The 18,498-nt window shown below is 39.2% G+C and overlaps 1 protein-coding gene across 2 annotated transcripts in view; it reads left to right on the top strand.

The window, feature by feature from the left end:
* The first annotated feature begins 822 nt into the window (after positions 1–822).
* Positions 823–18,498, top strand: part of STIM2 (stromal interaction molecule 2) — a 69,159-nt gene continuing 51,483 nt past the window's right edge. For both annotated transcript variants that reach the window (XM_056489799.1, XM_056489800.1), the window contains exon 1: positions 823–1,143. In XM_056489799.1, the coding sequence (XP_056345774.1) occupies positions 960–1,143 (184 nt within the window). In that variant the 5' untranslated portion in view covers positions 823–959. The remainder of the gene's footprint in view (positions 1,144–18,498) is intronic.

Raw genomic sequence — 18,498 nt, 5'->3', positions numbered from 1 at the left:
AGTTAATAGCAGAGGTAATGTTTATATGGCTTTTAGCATCTGCGCTGCATTATTGCTTCACATACTGTGTATCTAAGATACTAGATTGAATTTGGTCTTTAAAGGCTGTGTTATTCTTGTTAAATGGCTCTAAACAGAATGTTGTAAAGTACCACAGGTTTGGATACCACAAAGCACGAACAGACTTTACTGCCATTCAGGGGCTTGATGGAAACATCATAAGAAAAAGCAGGTTTTTTTGGTCAAGATTTTAAGCACAATGAAATCGCAGTTGAATCTTTGTGAAGTCTTAATTTTCCAGGTTTCAGTTGTGTGGGATCAGATTTGAAACTCTTCTGTTGATGTTTTGAGAGTGCCGTGGTACACACCGAACCTAAACTTGAGAAAGCTCTGCTCAGGTGTTTGCATTGGTGGCGCCGTAAGGGCGAGTTTAACAAAGTCTTGTAGCTGAAGTATGTTATTTCCACGTGGCGCCTTTCCCGAATCCGGCCCAGCCGCTCTGTACCCGAGGGGCTCCGGGGGAGCGGGGCCGGCACGGAGCCCGAGGGCGCCGCGGGACAGGAGCGCCCCGGCGCCCGGCGGTGCAGGCGGCGCGGGCGCGGTCCCGGCACCTGCTCCTGCTCCTGCTGCTGCCGCCGCCATCCCTGCCCTGCCCTGCCCTGTGCTGTGTTTTTATCCTGCCCCGTCCCTGCCCTGCGTTATCCTGTCCCGGGCCGGGCCGCGCTGCCCGGGGAGCGGGACCGGGGCCGCGCGCCGCCGGCCGCCCCCTCCCCGGTGACGTCACCGCGCGGTGACGTGTCGCCGGCGGCGCGGGGGCCGCCGGAAGCGGCGGGAGGCGGCGCGGAGCGGAGCGGGTCGGTGCCGCCGGAGCGACAGCGGCGCAGCGCGGAGCTCCAGCCCTGCCTTCCTGCCTTCCGTCCCTGCGGTCCTGCCCTCGCTCCGCGGCAGCGGCGCTACCGATGAGCGGGCTCCGAGCGCCCGGCGTGCGGCCGGTGCCGACCTGCCTGCTCCTGCTGGGGCTGCTCCTGCCCGCCGCCGCCGCGGGCGCGGGGTGCGAGCTGGAGGCTGCGGACGGCGGCGGCGGCGGCGGCCGGCGGGGAGGACGCGGAGGCGCGGCCGGCGCCGCGGCGGAGCCGGTGACAGGTAACGGCCCCGCGCGTCCCGGCTGTCGGTGCGGGGTGGGACGCTGCTCTCGGGCGGCCGCGGCGCTGCCGGGCGCCTCCGAGCCGCCTCCCGCCGGCGCGGGGCCGGGCGCGGCGCGGCTCTGCAGAGGGCGCCGGGCCGGGCTGCAGGGGGTCCGGCTGCGGCGGCGGCACTGCGGTACTGCCCGGCGCGGCCCTTCCCGGCGCGGAGCCCGCCGCAGGATGTGTGCAGGATCCTGTTGAATAGCGATATTGTTGAGATCCGGAGGCGCCGCTTCCGCGTCGGCTCCCGCGGTGCCGCCCGTGCGGGTGTCCGGGGCGGCCTCCGGCGGGAGCGGGGACCCCCCGGGCGAGTCCCGCCGCACCGTGCCCTGCTCCTGCCAAGGCAGAGCGCTCCGTCCCGGCCCCCAGGGGGGTTTAGTTCTCCAGGAAAGTGGGAGGCATTCCAGCCTTCACTTAATTCTTAAAAGAAAAGTCACATTACCGTACTTAGGGTAATTGGGAATGCCCGCAATTAAAACCGGCGGTTGTACTGAAACGTTTAAAATAATGGGATTTCAGCAGGCTGTGATGGCTCTGAATTGCTTACGCACGCTCTGAACCTATCTTGTGATGAACAGGAGGACAGTAAAGCTTTAGACAGTTCACTTAAGAAAATGGGATTTGTATATTAGGAGACTGAAATTCTCAGGAGCATTTAGAAGTTTGCCCTGTCTCATAGCGTTCTTTTCAAAAAGCTCCATGTTTGGAAGGAAGAACATGGAAGGTGGGCAAAACAAGAAAAACCCGTATCCCTTCAGAGTCAAAGTAGTGTGCATTTCTCAGAGAAAAACTTCCGATATTGTTTGGAATAGTATTGACACCCTGAGTTGGAAGTGCTGAACTTCATCTGATGACACATAACTGGGTTTCTTCTCGGCCCAGCACCTTACAGACATGAATTTTAATTATAATTAATGAAACTTCAGCAGCGATCGTGAAATAACTCCAAAGTGGAGATGCAAGGCTACGTGTCCTGTTTGAGGACAGGACATCTGAAGTGTCCAGGCTGTTGGCTCGCTGTATAAACTGAGGAAGTTGGAACATCCGCAGTGTGTAAGCAGCAGCCGTCCCTCCCAAGGGTGTTGTGGCAGTGCTGGATGGGAGCAGCTCTTTCTTTTTGGGTTTTCATTGCAACTGATCTGGTTGTAGGTGGTATTCAACGGTTCTTACTATGAATACTGCTGATGCAGTCTACATTTTGTGCTTAATCAATTTTGATGTATCAATCTGTGTGGAAAAAACATTTTTATAATGTTTTATGGACTTTAAAGGTAGTCAGATGCCTATCAGCTGTGTACTCTCCCACTTGGTAGTGACTCTGGTGAAGAAATACAGTTATTTGGGAAATCTAACTTGGATTTATTGTGTTACATGACAGTATGGTCTGAAAAATACATATGCTTAAACACCCATCTTACAAAGAGTTTGAAATTTTAGGAGGTTTAAACGTAGTTCTGTGTCCATCCACTTAATAAATACATGTTTCAATTTGTCATGGAGATTTTACCTATGTAACTATTTCCCTCTCAAATAGTTTTAAGTTACTTTTTGCAAATCTGGAAGAACTCTCGAAGGTATGGAAAAAAACCAGATAACTTTTTCAGGAGGTGATTTTATATTATCTATCATTTTCTTAAGAGGTAAAAGTTGCAAATGTGCTGTTGAGTTAGGAGAGAATGCCAGCACTTGTCTGGAGAAGTACAGAATTAACTTTTAACTCAGTAATTTTGACTGGTTTGAGAAGTACAGTTCAGAAGATAAAAAACTGCTAAATATAAAATGCTGCTCTAGGAAGAGGCTATGGGATGTTCAGATAGAGATGCTTGGGAAATAGAGCTGTAGGAAATAATTCAGGACTTCTAGTCACAAATTGGTCCAAATGACCAATGTACAGCTGGCAAAAGTAGATGTCATCCTTTTGTATGTTGATCGAGTTTAAATTGCAGAAGGCTTTTTATTTTTCTTCTTTTTTTTTGATTGCACTTTTTTGTCTAGTTTTGAGTATCAAATCCAAATGATGTGGCTTGAGAGGTTTGGAACCTATGAAATAATTTTTTTTTTTTTGCATGAAAGTATTGCATTATCTTGATGTGGTGGAAAAGGCTGCGGGATGGGTATGTAACAAATGGTTTGCAGAAGCACTGGGAGGTTTTAAAAGCCTTTTTTCTGTTTTGTTTGTTTTTTTTTTTTTTTTTTTTTTTTTTTCGTTTTTGACTGTTGTTGAGGTATAGGTTAAGAGGAAGTAAATTTTAGTGGGTGTGATTTAGATTAAATATAGGTTGGAAAGTTTTTATTTATACCAGTCAAATTACGTAGATTGTTAAACAGGTTCCCAGTATTAGAGGTTTTTATTGGCTTAGAGAAAAAGCTGGCAAGGATAATCTATATGCTTCACAAAAAAGGGATGTGTGATGAGTTTTAGGACTAGGGAAGAGCCTAGGATTCTATTTTTGCCATATTTCATCAGATATTCAGGTATTTATTTAACTGAGTATATAGATTATCATTACTATTGTCTTGCCTGTATATGTGCCTTTTTAACAGTATTTTTAAATGACAGCTGAATATGTAACATGTGACACTGCTTGAAGGTATTTAGTCACGATTATGAAAATTGGACTGACAGAACTGTGTCTCCCTTGGAGGAAACATCATGAGGCTGTTTGCTATTCACCCCAGCTCGGCTTCTTCACTACATAATTTGGGAGAACGTTTTAAGGAACCTTCTGTTCTAAGCTGGAAGATAACACTGGGTTTTCATATTTTCATATTCACCCATTTTAAATTTGCTTTGTAATTCTGGATAATTATGGCTTCTTTTAATGTTTAAATTTAATCCATGATCATGGATTAACTTTTCTGCCTTTGGGTGCGATACAGAACCTGCACCTGTATTTGGCTGATAAATTTCTCTCAAATTAAGTCTTATAATATTTGAGGCCAGTTTTAACTACAGCACTTAATTTTATTTACTGAAGAAACAATAGGCAACATAATGTAATCTTTTTTTTTTTTTTAGTAATTCAAAGATTTTTTTTCTTAATTACATTTCTATTCTGGAACTTAGCCATCACCTTAAAACTCTGAGCTCTTCAAATTAATCAGACTTTGTCATTTGAGAAGCAAAGGTTTCTGGAAAATGTGTTTTTAGCTGCAACTCTGCAATTGGCTTAAGCTGTTCTAATGTGGGTGGCTGTTTAAGTGGGGCTTTTTTCTCTGGAGTTGGAGTTGACTCCAGCTGGCCATACATCCAATATTGTTACCACAAGAGAGCTAGTAGGAGTAGGCATGCTCATCCCACTACTGCAAACCCACAAGGAGGGAAGGAGTTTGATGCTCCCTTTGTACTGCCCGACTTGCCCTTAAGTTGTGATGAGCACTGTCTGTTGCCTTGGCTTGCAGGGATGTGACAAGAACCGCAGGCAGCAGGTAAAAATGTGAATTTCTTATCAGGCTCTTTCCTGACTTGCTTTAAACCTGGCACCAGTGCAAAGAAGAAGGAGGACCATGGTGTCAGGAGAGGGGAACAAGGATGGTCTGCTTCCTGTGATAGTCTGAACAAAGATGTTCGTAGGATTTCATGGCTAAGTTGACTGTGAAACTGCATCAGTGACCTTTTTGGGGCTTGAATAATGCATTTGGAATTTGGTGGTTGTGTGTCAGACTTCATGTATGATGAGCTAATACAAAAAGGATGGTGGATTTGAGCACCTAGCAAAATGCTTTTGCATGACTAGTTTGGCATGCACTGTTCTTGAAAGTTTGTGAACTATGAGACTTTTGTTGCTTTCTTAGTCAACTGCTAGTAGATTTCTCTAATGATGGAGACTCAGCATTACAGGTTTGGTTTTTTTGTTTGTTTGGTTTTTGCAATTCCATTTCTTCTGTTTGTCTCTAGTAAAGCTTCTTGTAATCTGGTTTTACTATTCCTGGTGGGAGGACAGAAATTTCAAGTCCTGTCTCCTCTAAAGGGTGTTGGCTTAAAGCTATAATCTACTTTTTGATAGCATCTCAATGCAGTCATCTGTCTTTGAAATATAATTAGTTTCTCAGTTAAACTGAGTTTTTAATTTCTTAAAATGTTTTTTACTTTAAGTGATGAAGAATAAAAGAAATTCAGGCGAGATCTGTGTTTTGATAGCTCAGTCAGCAGTTGCCTTGTCATAGCTATGAGATACAGTTAAAAAAGCTGTGAGTGGCTGGATTTGTAGACTGTTTTGAAACAAATATTAAAAAACAATTAACCAGGAAAAATCCTGACCTTTGTGTGGCTGAGTGGCATTGGACTCCCACTCAGAGATAAGACATCAAGCCCTTGTAACTTCCTCTGCCCTTAGCTGAGTTTTTTTACCTTGCAGCCTTCCAGTGTTTTGATTGTAACTCTTGAGTGCTTCTGGCAGTGTGTTCTGCACCTTCTGGTGTCCTGTGAGGTTTTTCCTTCTCCTCTTCTGAGGAGTCTTAGTGTTGTGATTTAGACAGGTTATTTAGCTGCTGTTTTCTTCTTGTGTTAGAGTAGTAGTATGCAGCAGACCCTTTCTTGATACCCCCAGTGTCGCTCCCTGAAATGTTAGAGCTCTGTCATGTCTCCATCAGGTTTTTGTGCTGCCCTTTCAGCTCTAAGCTTTCTGAAGGCAGCTCTGCTTTTCTGAGGACCTCCTACCCGATTCTGACAAGCTGAGCCTACGCAACTTGGGCATGACTCATTTTCTTCTGCCTAACTGCAGGGATACTGATCTCTCTTAACTAGGTTGAGCTGCCATGGATTTGTCAGAAGAGGACTGCACCCAGTGACAGGAGCCGCTATCTTGATCAGATTTCTCATGATGATACTACTACTATGAAAATCACCTAAAATACTGGGGTTTTTTAGCATTTGGGTGAAGTAAGCAGTTTGATAGCCTTCTCATTGATTTTTAGGCTGTGTTCTCTAACTTGTACATCTTTGCATCTCTTTTTGTGTTTTTTCTGTATTCATTCTCAATCAGAATTTAGGGAGAGGAGCACATAGCAAAGAGCTTCAATGTGGGAAATCTAAGAAAATGACTAGATTTTTTTTTTTTTTTTAATTTTTAGTGCATGGTCAACAATTGTTCAAAAGTCAAAAGTATATTATTTTACATAAGTGTTGACTAATTTACTGCAGAAATCCTGATTTATGAGAAGAATTCATTGGGATTAGTCTGTTACATCCTGTCTGTGAAACTGGCTTTTTAAAATACAGGAACTTGAGATGTTTATCTTGACCACATGGGGAGTGTGTAAAAAATAAATAACCACTATGTTTGTTGTCCTAAAATAAGCATATACACATTTTTAGAAACCAAGGTGAGTTTCAAGTTATTATGTAAGTTAGTGTTATTCTGCCTTTGGTTACTACTAAGTATCTCCAGTTACTATGGAAACTGCATATCTGAAAGAGGAGAGGTGAATGCAATTATAATGTGTTGTTAAAATTTAGAATCAGGACAAACAGAATGTGGTGATTGTCAGAAAATTTGCCCTTGTTTACTTGATTTCTCTGAGCAAGTCCAACTTAACTGAAGAGAGTTTATTTATACCTTTCCTGCCACTTTCTTCTGGATCTTGCTCATTTTCCTTCAAATCCAAAAACATCCATGACAGTTTTCAGTGGTAGAGGTGGACATCTTTAAATCTGTATAATGAGATGTACGGTAGAATTTTAACTAAAATTCATCTTGGAAATTGAAGATAATGTGCTTGTCAGTACAACTAAGAATTTGAGCTCACAGCACTCAGAACTGTTGACTCATTTGATTCAACAGAATTCAAATTAAGAGGTAAGAACCACTGACCTTTTCAATCTCATTCCTGTGGTCTCTAGCCAAGATCTTTAAGAATATCAGGGGATTTTCTCTCTATGCAGACAATGTAATGCTGCTGCTGGTGAATCTTTCTTCTCCAGCAATTCCTAGATGTGGAGATGGGAAGGGAATAATGCATCACTGAGTTACTGCAGCTTGTGTTGCAACCCACAAGCAGCACCACAGAAGTTGTGTAAATTGGAATTGTTGAGGCTACTTGGATTGTGTGAAGCTTAACTTCTGCAGTAGCTCAGAATTTATAGGAATGCAGAGACAGCTTTGATCCTTTTCCCCTAGGCAACACTTTCTGTTTCCTACCTTTTCTTGTGCATTATGAATAATTTAAAAACTGTCAGCAGCCCAGCCCTCTGGTACTGTCTCCAGCTAAAATTTTAATACCTGATAGATTTTTTTGTGTGTACCATGTTTCTGTAGTTAATGTTCATTTGTAAGCAATTGTCATGTGCTCAGATTCCAGAACTGACATGAGTAGTTTACTAAAAACAGTAGTTTACCTTAACCTATTTAAAGCTGTGTTTAAAAGGAAACAAACATTGTGAGAGAGTATTAATTTAAGCAAGGTTTTTGTTGAATTAAAATTTGCTGAAGATGTTTTTGTTTTCTAGGCTCTCAGTACTTTCTCCTTAAAAGGAGAAACTTTCCACACATGAGAGTGTGGTCTGAATGCTCCTTCTCACTTTGTGGTTTAGAATGAAGGAAGGGGTTAATTCTATGCAGTTATTAAATGTGTGATAATGTTACAGAGATAAAGGAACAGTTTTTCTCAGTTCCATCTAGTGTCTCTGTGAGCTGAATTACTTAAATTCAGAGTTTCCTGCAAATTAAATATGTTATTTAGAAAGGAAATTTTCACAGAAATGTTATTTTATTTTTATTAGTTAATAACTCCTTGTTTCTCTGTGGAGATTTGTCAAGATTAACTCCTGAATGGTGTTTACATGGCTTTTTTTGTTTTGTTTTTTAATATGTGTAGCATTTGATGAATGAGTGAATGGCTCAGTAAGTGATTATATTTTAGATATATCTAGTTTTCATGTAGAAATATGTTCAGTGAGCTTTGCTAGGAAATTATAAGTTTTGACTAATAATTTTTGTCAATCTGCTGAATTTTTTTTGTCCCAGCCACAGGGTTTTACTTGAAATGCATTCTTTCCTTCTGCCCTCACTAGATGCATTAAGTAGGTGGGTCTTCTGTTTTTATGCCTAGATCTAAAGAATATAAAAAAATCTTGTGTTGTTTCTTTCTAGTAGTCTGGAAATGACAAACTTTATTAAATAATTTTTCCTCATTTTGAAATGTTACACAGTGTTTTCATTTGAAGAACATCAAATAAGAAATACTGTACTGTTAACAAATAAAAAGCAAATGCAAACCAGGTGTTCTGTGATGATTTTGAAACAAATATGGAAGATAGTTATTCTGAGTAGGAGCCTTCCTTCTACCATACTTAATTCTAGATTGCTATATATTGAAGGTTGCAAGGTAACTTCTTGCTTAACATTGTATGTGAATGTATATGAAAATATCACTGGCTTCAGTTATTTTCATTGCCTAAAGTATTAAAGATTGCTTTAAAGTGAAAATGAAATTGCTTTTTTTTTAGTGCCAAGTAGTTTTTACTGCTTTCCTAAATATGAAAACTAGATTATATAATATCATATAAGTAAAAATTTATATTGTTAAGTGACAGGAAGGAGAAATATATATTTATATCCTTTCCTACTGGTGGATTTTAATTGCAAATGAAATATATAGAGATAGTTCTGTCTTTCCCAGAGTATGTTTTTAATTTAATTTGAAAAATTTAACTTTGCCAGTATTTTTGTGGAACTTGGCTGCCTCAGTCTCTTGTTCATACCTGGTTCATGTTCCCTGACTGTTCCTGAAGCTATCAGTGCTGTAGAGGGTATTCTAGTTACTTTGGAAACAGCACAGTAATGTGTCAGTCTAAAATACAGATAAGAGCCACTGAAAAGGATTCCATTGACTTCAGTGCATGAACTGTATTGTACGTTCACTGGGATTTCATTCCAAGGCTGCATTTAAAGTAATATTTGTTTTTGGTTTCATGAAGCTCCACTGCTGATAGCTGGTTTTACAGTGATGGTGTTGAGGCAGGGGGTGGGGACCTGTGGCTCTGCAGGATGCAGATCCCTTAGAGGATGTAAACCTTGTGGCTGGTTTAACTTGACCTTGAAATGGGCTGTTTCTGCAGGAAGGCATGCTCCTCCTTCGTGCTTGTTGCTTTCACTCCCTCCCTGCCTATTTTGTGTGTTCTGGCTGCTCACTTATGTGTGGACGTGGACTGCTTGGGGGAATTGACTGAGCTGAAAGCTGTTCTTTTGTTTTTTTTTTCTTTTCATCAGGATCAGGTCTTTGCTTCAGTTCAGTGCAAAGCTGCACAACAGTATCTTGTGAGGAGATAAAAGTGTTGGGGGAAACTATTATTAACCATTTTAGTGGAAGCCCACACATGCCAAGTAAATAGCAGTTGAGAACGGTGGGTAAGGGAGACTAGGTGCTCACAAAAAGCTTTACCCAGATGTTACCAACTGTGAATCTGAAAAGTGATTGACATTCAAAATTGATAAGGAAGTACTTCAACTATCCATAACACTTGCAGAGAGAGGCTTTTAGATTAGAGGCTTTTAGCAGTAGAGCTGTGATTTTAGTAGGGCTTCTTAAAGAGATTAGTTATTGTAGATGATAGTGACTTAGCTTGCAGAAAAATGGATGGTTTGGAATGAAGCTTTCACTTTGGCAGTTAATTTGCTTTTTGCCTATTGATTTATTGTAAGAGAGTTTATATCTCAAAACTGCTTGCCAGGCATAATTATGTACTTCTGTAAAGTGAAACTGATAAAATGTGATTTTATTAATACAGGATAATAAGAACATGTCCCATTCTGATTTGGCTGTAATGTTTGAAACCACCCACCTATCTGAACTCTAAATACTGACTAATTTAAACACTGCTGTAAAATAATCCAAGTAAAACTAGTTTGTTTTGTTTATTAAGTAAATATCCCAAGAAACTATGCATCTGTGATGTGTTATTCTTTTGTCTCTGAAGCACTAGGAAGCTTATTTTATGTTGCCTCATGTCTGTTTATAGTATCCCATGAACAGTAGTCAAGGCTCTAGTTCCTCTTGATGTTGATGAGTGGTAAGACTTCCTTATTCCAACAGAGTGGAAGCTCTGTGTGCAACCTGGTCTGTAATCAGGTTCTCAGAAATCACTGTTTTCTTACAAAACAGTGATGAACAATCACAGGTATCATGTTGTCTTACTGGAAAGAAAAAGGATGCATCTTCACAGTACTGGTTGGTTACAAATGGAGCATCAGAAATTACTGGAAGTTTGGTGTGTAGTGGGGTGATGAGCTGGGACTCAATCTAAGCTGCTGTTGCTGCAGATGTCTGAAAGTATTTCATGATGCTGTGTGACAGGGTGATGGGGTGGAGTGTTGGTGTGCAAAAGAGTGGTGCAGGGAGAGAGAAGAGCTTACTTTAATGAGTGTTTTTGTACCATTAAGTGTATTCTTAGAATTGATTTAACTGATTAAATGGATCTCTGATTAGCTGTTATACTTGAGATTTTTGGGAGTAATTGTGGATTGTTCTTTGGAAAAAGCCTGGGTGTTGGTCAGGAAGAAATACTATGAATTATGAATACAGAGAAATAGACTACTAATCATTGTCATTTGAAAGGATATGTAAAACTAGAAAATATACACAAACACACAGAATATTCTGAGTTAGAAGGGATGTGGAGGGATCATTGAGTCCTGCCCCTAAGGAAATGACCCATACTGCAACTTCACCCACATCCTTGGTGTTACTAGAGCCATGCTCTAACCAGCTGAGCTAAGATACTTGAATCAAACTTGCCAGTGCTTTTATATACATATTTTTGTGTAAGATAAGCTAGTAGGATTTCTTGGATTGTCTTGAAACACCTGCCCAATGACCATAGTTCTTCAGAAGCTAAAGGCAGCTGCAATTTAGGCCTTCAGCATGTCTTCTTCCTCATGCTGAGCTATTTAATTTTAGTTGTTAGATTCATTTTTTGCTGGAATAATATGCTGAAATTAGCTAAGCAAAGGTTTGATGAACACTGGGCTGGAAGCAAGGAAGGCCAAGAAGGTGGAAGGAGAGATGGAAAAGCACTGTGACAACCAGATGGGTTTTGAGTCTTAGGAGGAGATAGCAAGGGTGTGGTAGGCCTCTTTGAAATAATGTGTATTATAAAGCAGGCAACTTTAAGAAAACTGGCATTTATTTCCATGCTATGGACCCTGGAGGCAGTAATTGTAAAATCATCAGAATGGTTGAAAATAGATACATCTCTGCCCTGCTTCCCAGTTTCCAGGGTGAAGTAGGAGAACATGTCTGCATGAACAGGTACAATTGAACTAGAAGTCTCATTAGAGTGGACTGTTTTGTGAAAGAAAAATGTGTTGTTTTGGGGAAAAAATTGTTGTTGCCATCACCCTCTGTATTGCACCATTTGCTGCTAGATTGTCCTTGGCAAGATTTAATTGAGTGGACACCTTTGAATAAGGGTGGCTATTTCACATGTTTTTGCTAATCTTCTGTGAAGGTATGATTGTGTTGTTTTGAGGCAAACCAATTTGACAGTATAGTTGCCAATTCCATTAGCATTTCATTTTTCTTTTTGTGCAAATGTTTAAAGTGATTGCTAAAGTAGAAAGAATAAGGGTAAAATGCATAAAGAAGAACGTCAGAATGTCATGAGCTGCATCATAATTTATGTGTTAAATTTTTGGGAGGTGTAACTAATTTGGTGTTTTCAGTTGGAAGACTGGCAAAATTTTTGCTGGCATTGACTCATTTTTAAAATAGATTTTATTGAACTGTGTTTCTGCTGTTGATTTGTATTGGTTTGCAAAGTCCTGACACTGAAATTTCTTTCCTGCCAGAAGTTAGCAAAATTACAGTGACTTTTTTGGTTTTGATTTTCTTTTATCATACTTAGTTTTCTGTGCTCAAAAGGCTGTCAGCGGCACATTAACATTTTTACAAAAGCCAAAGAACAAGACAGCCATTGACATGTTGCCCAAATAAAATCCAAATGGCTTTATTCTTTAAATATGAATGTAATAGTTGATTATTCATTTGAATAGATGTTTTTTACACTTTAGTAGAAATGTTTTAAGAAGTTCTTCTGTAATTCTGGTCATTTGTTGTTTGGAACTGTATTTTTGGGGTCTGTGAAGTGTTTGAAAAGACTTTAGGAGAGAGCTAAGCATACCAACTGAATATACAGAGTTTTCAGAATACAGTAATGGTGTAACTGCTTAAAAACTAGATATTGTGGCTGGCTATCTGTCCTTGGTGTTTTACCTTCAGATCTGACTGTGGGTGGAGATTTTAGGCAGCTGTAAGGTTTTAAGTGATAGTGACGATTTTGCAGGTTGATCAACTAATTTTTGAAGATCATTCATCCAAATTGCTTCATAAAAATGGGCATTTGCTCTGTAGTCACTGCCAGGCCATTCTTATTTGTAGGACGCTGAGGGAACATAACTAACTTCTCAGACTTTGTGGCTACTTGTATTTTTTTATTCAGTCCACCACCAGCCCTTCCCCCAAAGGTTTATAAGGGTTATTGGAATGAAAATAATTGTTTTGCTGCTTCTCATATGATTGTGAATACTTGAAGTGAAACTATCTGGTCTTGTCTTGGGTTCTGCTCTGAAAACTGACTGTAGAAATGTTTCATGAATGTGTCTAGTTCAGTTTGCCTTCAAAATTTTGTTGGTGTATGCAATTAAAATGAAAGTGGAAGTGAAACACTCTGCTGGTAACACAGACTTGTTGCACATGAAAATTAAGGGAAGTATGATGTTTAAAGGAGGGAAAATTGTGTTTGCTTTTCTAGGACTGTGCTGTAGCTTGAGTGATATAAAGGACAGTCTTAACTCTCCTGTGTTAATTGGGAATGTAGTAAGAGATGGTTAGAAACTGGAAAGGAACATGGGTTTAACTATCAAGTCAGAGCTATAATTGTTTTTCTTGGCAAGTTCTTCATTCAGAATTTTGAAGAAGACTGACTCAAATATGAAATTCTTTTTTGCTTTCTGCACACAGATGAGAATTGGAAAAATCGATAGCAAACCACTATGGAAAACACCTTATGGTCTAGGATCAACTCAGAGGCTGCCATTTATACAAATGCTTGGCTATTTCAAAGAGCTCCTTTTGTTTGGCTAGGTAGTGAATTTCACCTCAGCACCTGACTACAGAACAGTTTGTATTGTGTGGAGCTAAAGCATACAAGGAATTTCCCTGAAGTATTCTGCTTAACCCCAGGGTTGTTTGTTTGATACCTGGTGGAGAGGATAGTTCCTGAGTCTTTTCTTAGTGTTAGGATGTGAACTAGGTGTAAGTTAGAGACGTAGTAAAGGGTAAATTATGATGTTCATGCAGGTGTCAAGTACAGGTGCCAGTACGAATAATGAAGTTCTCAATGTATGGCAGTGCTAGGGCAAGGTAAATGTTGTTCTTGTCCTGTTCACCTTGCCCAAGAGTTTTAAGTAGCCTGTACTATTTGCATGAATAATGAGCTGTTGTCTCTGACATGTTCACCTATTTTATGAAGCAGCCTCAATTAATAGTGTTGGATTTCTTCTCACTTAGAAATATTTTTGCTTTTTTTGCCTATTTAACTTGCTACTTCTTTGGTCTATCTCAAACTGGTATTAAACAGAGAATGCTTCAAAGTACAAGTTAGAGCTAGTTTTTTTGTTAAATAGGCAAAATCCCTTGGTTTTACGGATTGTACTTTTCTGTTAGCAATTGAAAGGAGGTTTAATTGTAATGAAAACAACTTCAACATTTCATTCTTAACCTAGTAGATTTTAAAGACAATGGGTATACCTAAATATCTGGATATGGGTTAAATACTTCTATCAGAAATGATACTTTATTTTTGTTAAGGTGTCACCATCCAAACAATGGCTTTCAGGGATCCTCCAGTTCTCTTGGCTGTTGTTCATTTCAGAGAAATAGGGAAATAATGATTTGCATTTGGCAGGGCAGGCAGAAAGCTTTGTTGTTGCAGTGCTGGGTGAAGCATTTGCCATGGTTCCTGGTGGGGTACAGGGCCCAGAGCAGCAGAAAGCAGCCAGACCAGTAGCAGCTGTTACTTCTCACTCTGGAAATATCCAGCAGTGAGCCTGCTTCCTTCTTGGCTTTTCTGAATGGCTGTGGCTCATGCCAAGGCTATTGTTATACCAGACTTTGAGGATGCAGCATCATTTGGGAGCTGGTGTTTCAGACCATGCAAACTTCAAGATGTGGCTGGAAAAGCATATTTGAGTAGCATTTACTATGCAGTTTCCTGCTACACCTAGTCATATTATTTTAATTTGTTGTTTCACATTGTTAAGTTTCTAGTGCCCAGAGGTGTTGACCAGAATAACACTGGTTTTTGGTCCAGTGTTATTGACCAGAATCTTTAGGGGTAGGATTCATTTCATCTCTCTTGAGGTGTCAGCATCTGAGCTCCTTCTATAATATTCTAAAATTGTTTTGTTGTGAGATAGGAAATGCTGTTTGGACATATGGACCTTGCCACTAAGTCTGCTCACTAAGTCAGATTTCTATTGAGTGTGAAGGTGACACTTAGTTTAGACACAGGGGAAAAGATATTGCTTTCCTGGCCTTATATGAGAACTGTTCTAAAAGCAGTGCTTTATTCTGTTTAAGGATATATGTTTATATATAAACTTAAATGTTTTTTGAGTCAGGTATTTTTGCCATATTTCTTTAACATATTTAGGTTTTTTTGAATGCTACCAAATTAATAATTAATTGATATTTATGTTTCCAGTGCTTACTAAGTGCAGTTAAATTTTGTTTTCTGTGTTATTTAGTTTTAAAAAGCTGCAGGATAAGGTTTCAGCCAATCACTAATACTACCTAGGAAGCTATAGTTAATGAGCTGCTTAAGGAAAGGGAAGTGGTGTTAACTCCTCCTCATCTTTGCTAGCTTTGTTAGCAATAATTTATTACTTTCAGGAGGTTTGAGTCTTCCTAGTAGATGGTTTATTTACTAGAGAACAGTGCTTCACTTCAGCTTTTGAACTGTTACAAACTTTAGCTGAGTTGCAGTGTAACAGAATTTTTTAGGATGTAATGTTTCATAATATATTTGGTAAATTCTTTTTAAAATGTCTTATCTGTTGTGTTTGTCTTGCCTTGCTTTCTTCACCCCAACAAATCTTGTAAATATCTGATTGTGTACCTTAAGAATCCTTAACAGGCCTTCTCAACTCATTTGATTTACCATTTATTTTTTGCTTCAAGCTAAGAATAGAACAGGAATACTGAAAAGGTGAAGACAGCATTTCTCTAATACTAAACTTTTCATGCAGAAATTGTGTAGGTCTAGTAAAATGCTGGATGCAATAGTACATAGCTGGAAATGCCATGTAGATTCCAGAAATAATTTCACTGCTTTACTAGGTCTTTTTTGGGGGGCATAAAAGATGCACAGCTGCTTTTAGATCCTTCTGCCTGTGTTCATAAAGAGTGTCAGAAGTAAAGAGTAGATTGCCATCAGCCAATGTGGTTCTGAAAACTCTTAGTAGATAAGACTGAAGCAGAGCTATGGAAAAAAGGAAGAACAATTCCACCTCTGCATTAATTGCATCAGGGAGCTTAAAGCTACACTTTGTACTTCATAGCAGAATGTTGTGCTAAATTAGAAATTGTGATATGCTCGCCCACAATTGTTCAGTATCGTGCAGCTGTGATTGGTTTAGTCACAGGCAGAATGCTGGGCTGCCTACTCTGCCTTTTTTTTTTTTTTTTTTTTTTTTTTTTTTTTTTTATGGCATAGACTTGTCTTTGAAAGATATCAGAGACATAGAAAACCCAGAATCTTCAAGAATTTTTGGTAACATAATTTGCAGCTTTTTAGGAGGCTACAGTTGTCTCATGTTTGAGGATCTTTTAGAAGTTGTTGGGAATATCTGACAGGCTTCTCCTGAGTGGCTGTTTGCTTTTTTGGATGAACTTTGGAATCTGCAGGAACTCTTGCCTTTTGTGTCTGTCTAATGCAAGTTGTAATAGATGAACATTTATGCCTAATTCTGCACTGTAACTCTGAGCACAAGAAACGTATTTCATGCAATTAGGGCTTCTAGAAATCTTCTGGGCAACTCTTTGTACACAAGTCTTTTAATCACTAAACGTTTTTAGAAGTAATGATTTTTCTAGTATAGAATTACTTACTTTGTTATGTGATCTTCAAAATATATGTATTTTTGTTTTTGTTTGGTGAAAACTCTGGCTTTGGATGCCTATCTAACTTTACCTTCACTTTTGGTCTTTTTCTGAGTTGAATGTCCAATGGAACTTGCAAAGCAATAGGTTAAAAAATTCCATAAGTAGATTTCAGATTTTTCAGATTTCAGTAGATGTGCAGATTTTCCTTTTATATTGTTTATAAAGTGGTTCTGTTCAGATAGAGGGCAAATGATATGAGAGTGAGTACTTGAGAAATATGTTCCTAATAAATATAATGTACAGCCATTTAGATTAGTTAAGGCTGTATTACTGTCTGAACTTATTTTGCCATTTTTGCCCAATATTGAATGCCTGTATTATTAAGTATATGCAAGAAGACTGTTTTATGCAGTGTGACAGCCTGAACTGGGACCTTGCTTATATATTGTGATGCTAGTTCCATAATTAAAAGTAGCACAGTCAACTTTCAGCAAAAGATATGTCATAGTTAACTCTTCCATTCCCTCCATGCAGCTGCTTGCTGCAGTGTGTGATGTTCCAACCAGAGTGTAGAAAGAAGAGAATAACTAAGGAGAGGTTGCCAGTCTGGCCTTATGAATGTTCAACAGAAGATGGATACTGACTGAACAGGGAGAGAGCAACTATGTAAAAGTTGCCAGTGGAATAAGCATGGGTTGGGAAAAGCTCTGTCAAGGGAGGGTATCAAAGATTGTCCATGCTGTATGATCCATTGTAAAAAATTTTGAGTAATTTTTGCATTTATTTAGGAAAATAACCTCTGGCAATTAATGGCATACTATCCTAAAGACATACAGATGACAGATTTGCTTTATGTGGGGTTAAAGGGTTGCATATGCAGTTCCCAGCAGTGAACAAGTCAGGAAGCTGTAAAATGTTGCTTTGGATTATTTCTTGTCTCCCATTCTTTCAGTGTATTTGTTCATGTAAGTAAATAATACCTTTTAGCTGTATACATTTTATAACTGTATAAGAAACAATTATAAAGCAAAACAGAAATGCTAAATTAAGAAACATCTTTAATTATGTTGTTTATTTTTATAGGAGAAATATGGTGATTTTGAAATTTTCCACTCTGAGAGTGCCTGACAAGTTACATTGTGTATTTTTTTATTCCACTCACAGCATATTCTTGCATACTTTCGTTATGTGCCTGGAAGTTCTTAGCTAATTCACTGACAAAGCACCTTTGTGTTTACTTTTTTAAAAAACTTGGTTTAGCAGAATTTGTTTTAGTGTACACAGGAGAACAGATTGTCCAAAAATCAGTAGTGCTGAAAATATGCCTCAAGAAACCCTAAAGGTTTTTTACTTTGCTGTACATAATTTAGCCTTACTTACAATTACTTGTTTTCTTCCAAAGACTTGGATAACAGACAAGGAGGAGACATGCATTATATTCTTCTGTTATCCCATTTCACAGAAATGAGTTAATGGAATCAAATTTTGGATCTAACTGTAGATCTTCACAGACTATCAAAATATTGTATTCAGAACAAAGTGGTCTTGGACACTATTTTTACTGATTTCATAAAAGAATTAACTTACTTGCATTTCTACCAAGCATCTATCGCTGTTGTCTGTTATTCAGAAACATACTGCTAAAATTTCACTTTCTGATAGGACAGAGGATTCAATTCCTGTGGGATAAATTCTAACTAATTAAACATCAGTGTCTGCATTTGTAAGCAAAAACCATGTTTATTATCCATGCTGGTGTAATGTAGAAATCCATGGAGGCTCTTTAGGGAGTTGTATTTTTTTCCACAGACTGCTCTTTCAGACAAAACCCAGTATTATTCACAAATAGGATTTTAGGCATGTTATTGTGTGCTTCTCCCCCTGCAGTGGTCCATAAGTAACTGGTTAGAATCTTGTTTAACACCTAATGATTACCTTACAAATCCAGAGAAATAGATAGCTTATCTAATATCTTGAAATAACCATCTGCCTGGGGCTTGAGAAAGGGTTTTGCAAGAAGTCTAGCACACAGCAACTCAATATAATTCTTCCTAACAGAAAACAATTACTAAACACCTTGTGTCCTGAACTGTGAAGATGTCTTCCAGACTACTTGACTTTTATCTTACCCAATATAAACATGGCTTTATATTCCATCGTGTAGATCTCACTTGGAAGAAAACTGGTGTCTTGGACATGATGATCGATAGAA

Source organism: Oenanthe melanoleuca, chromosome 4 (assembly GCF_029582105.1).
Source record: "Oenanthe melanoleuca isolate GR-GAL-2019-014 chromosome 4, OMel1.0, whole genome shotgun sequence".
In the NCBI taxonomy this organism is placed as follows: domain Eukaryota; kingdom Metazoa; phylum Chordata; class Aves; order Passeriformes; family Muscicapidae; genus Oenanthe; species Oenanthe melanoleuca.
This window is presented reverse-complemented; position numbering and strand designations above follow the sequence as displayed.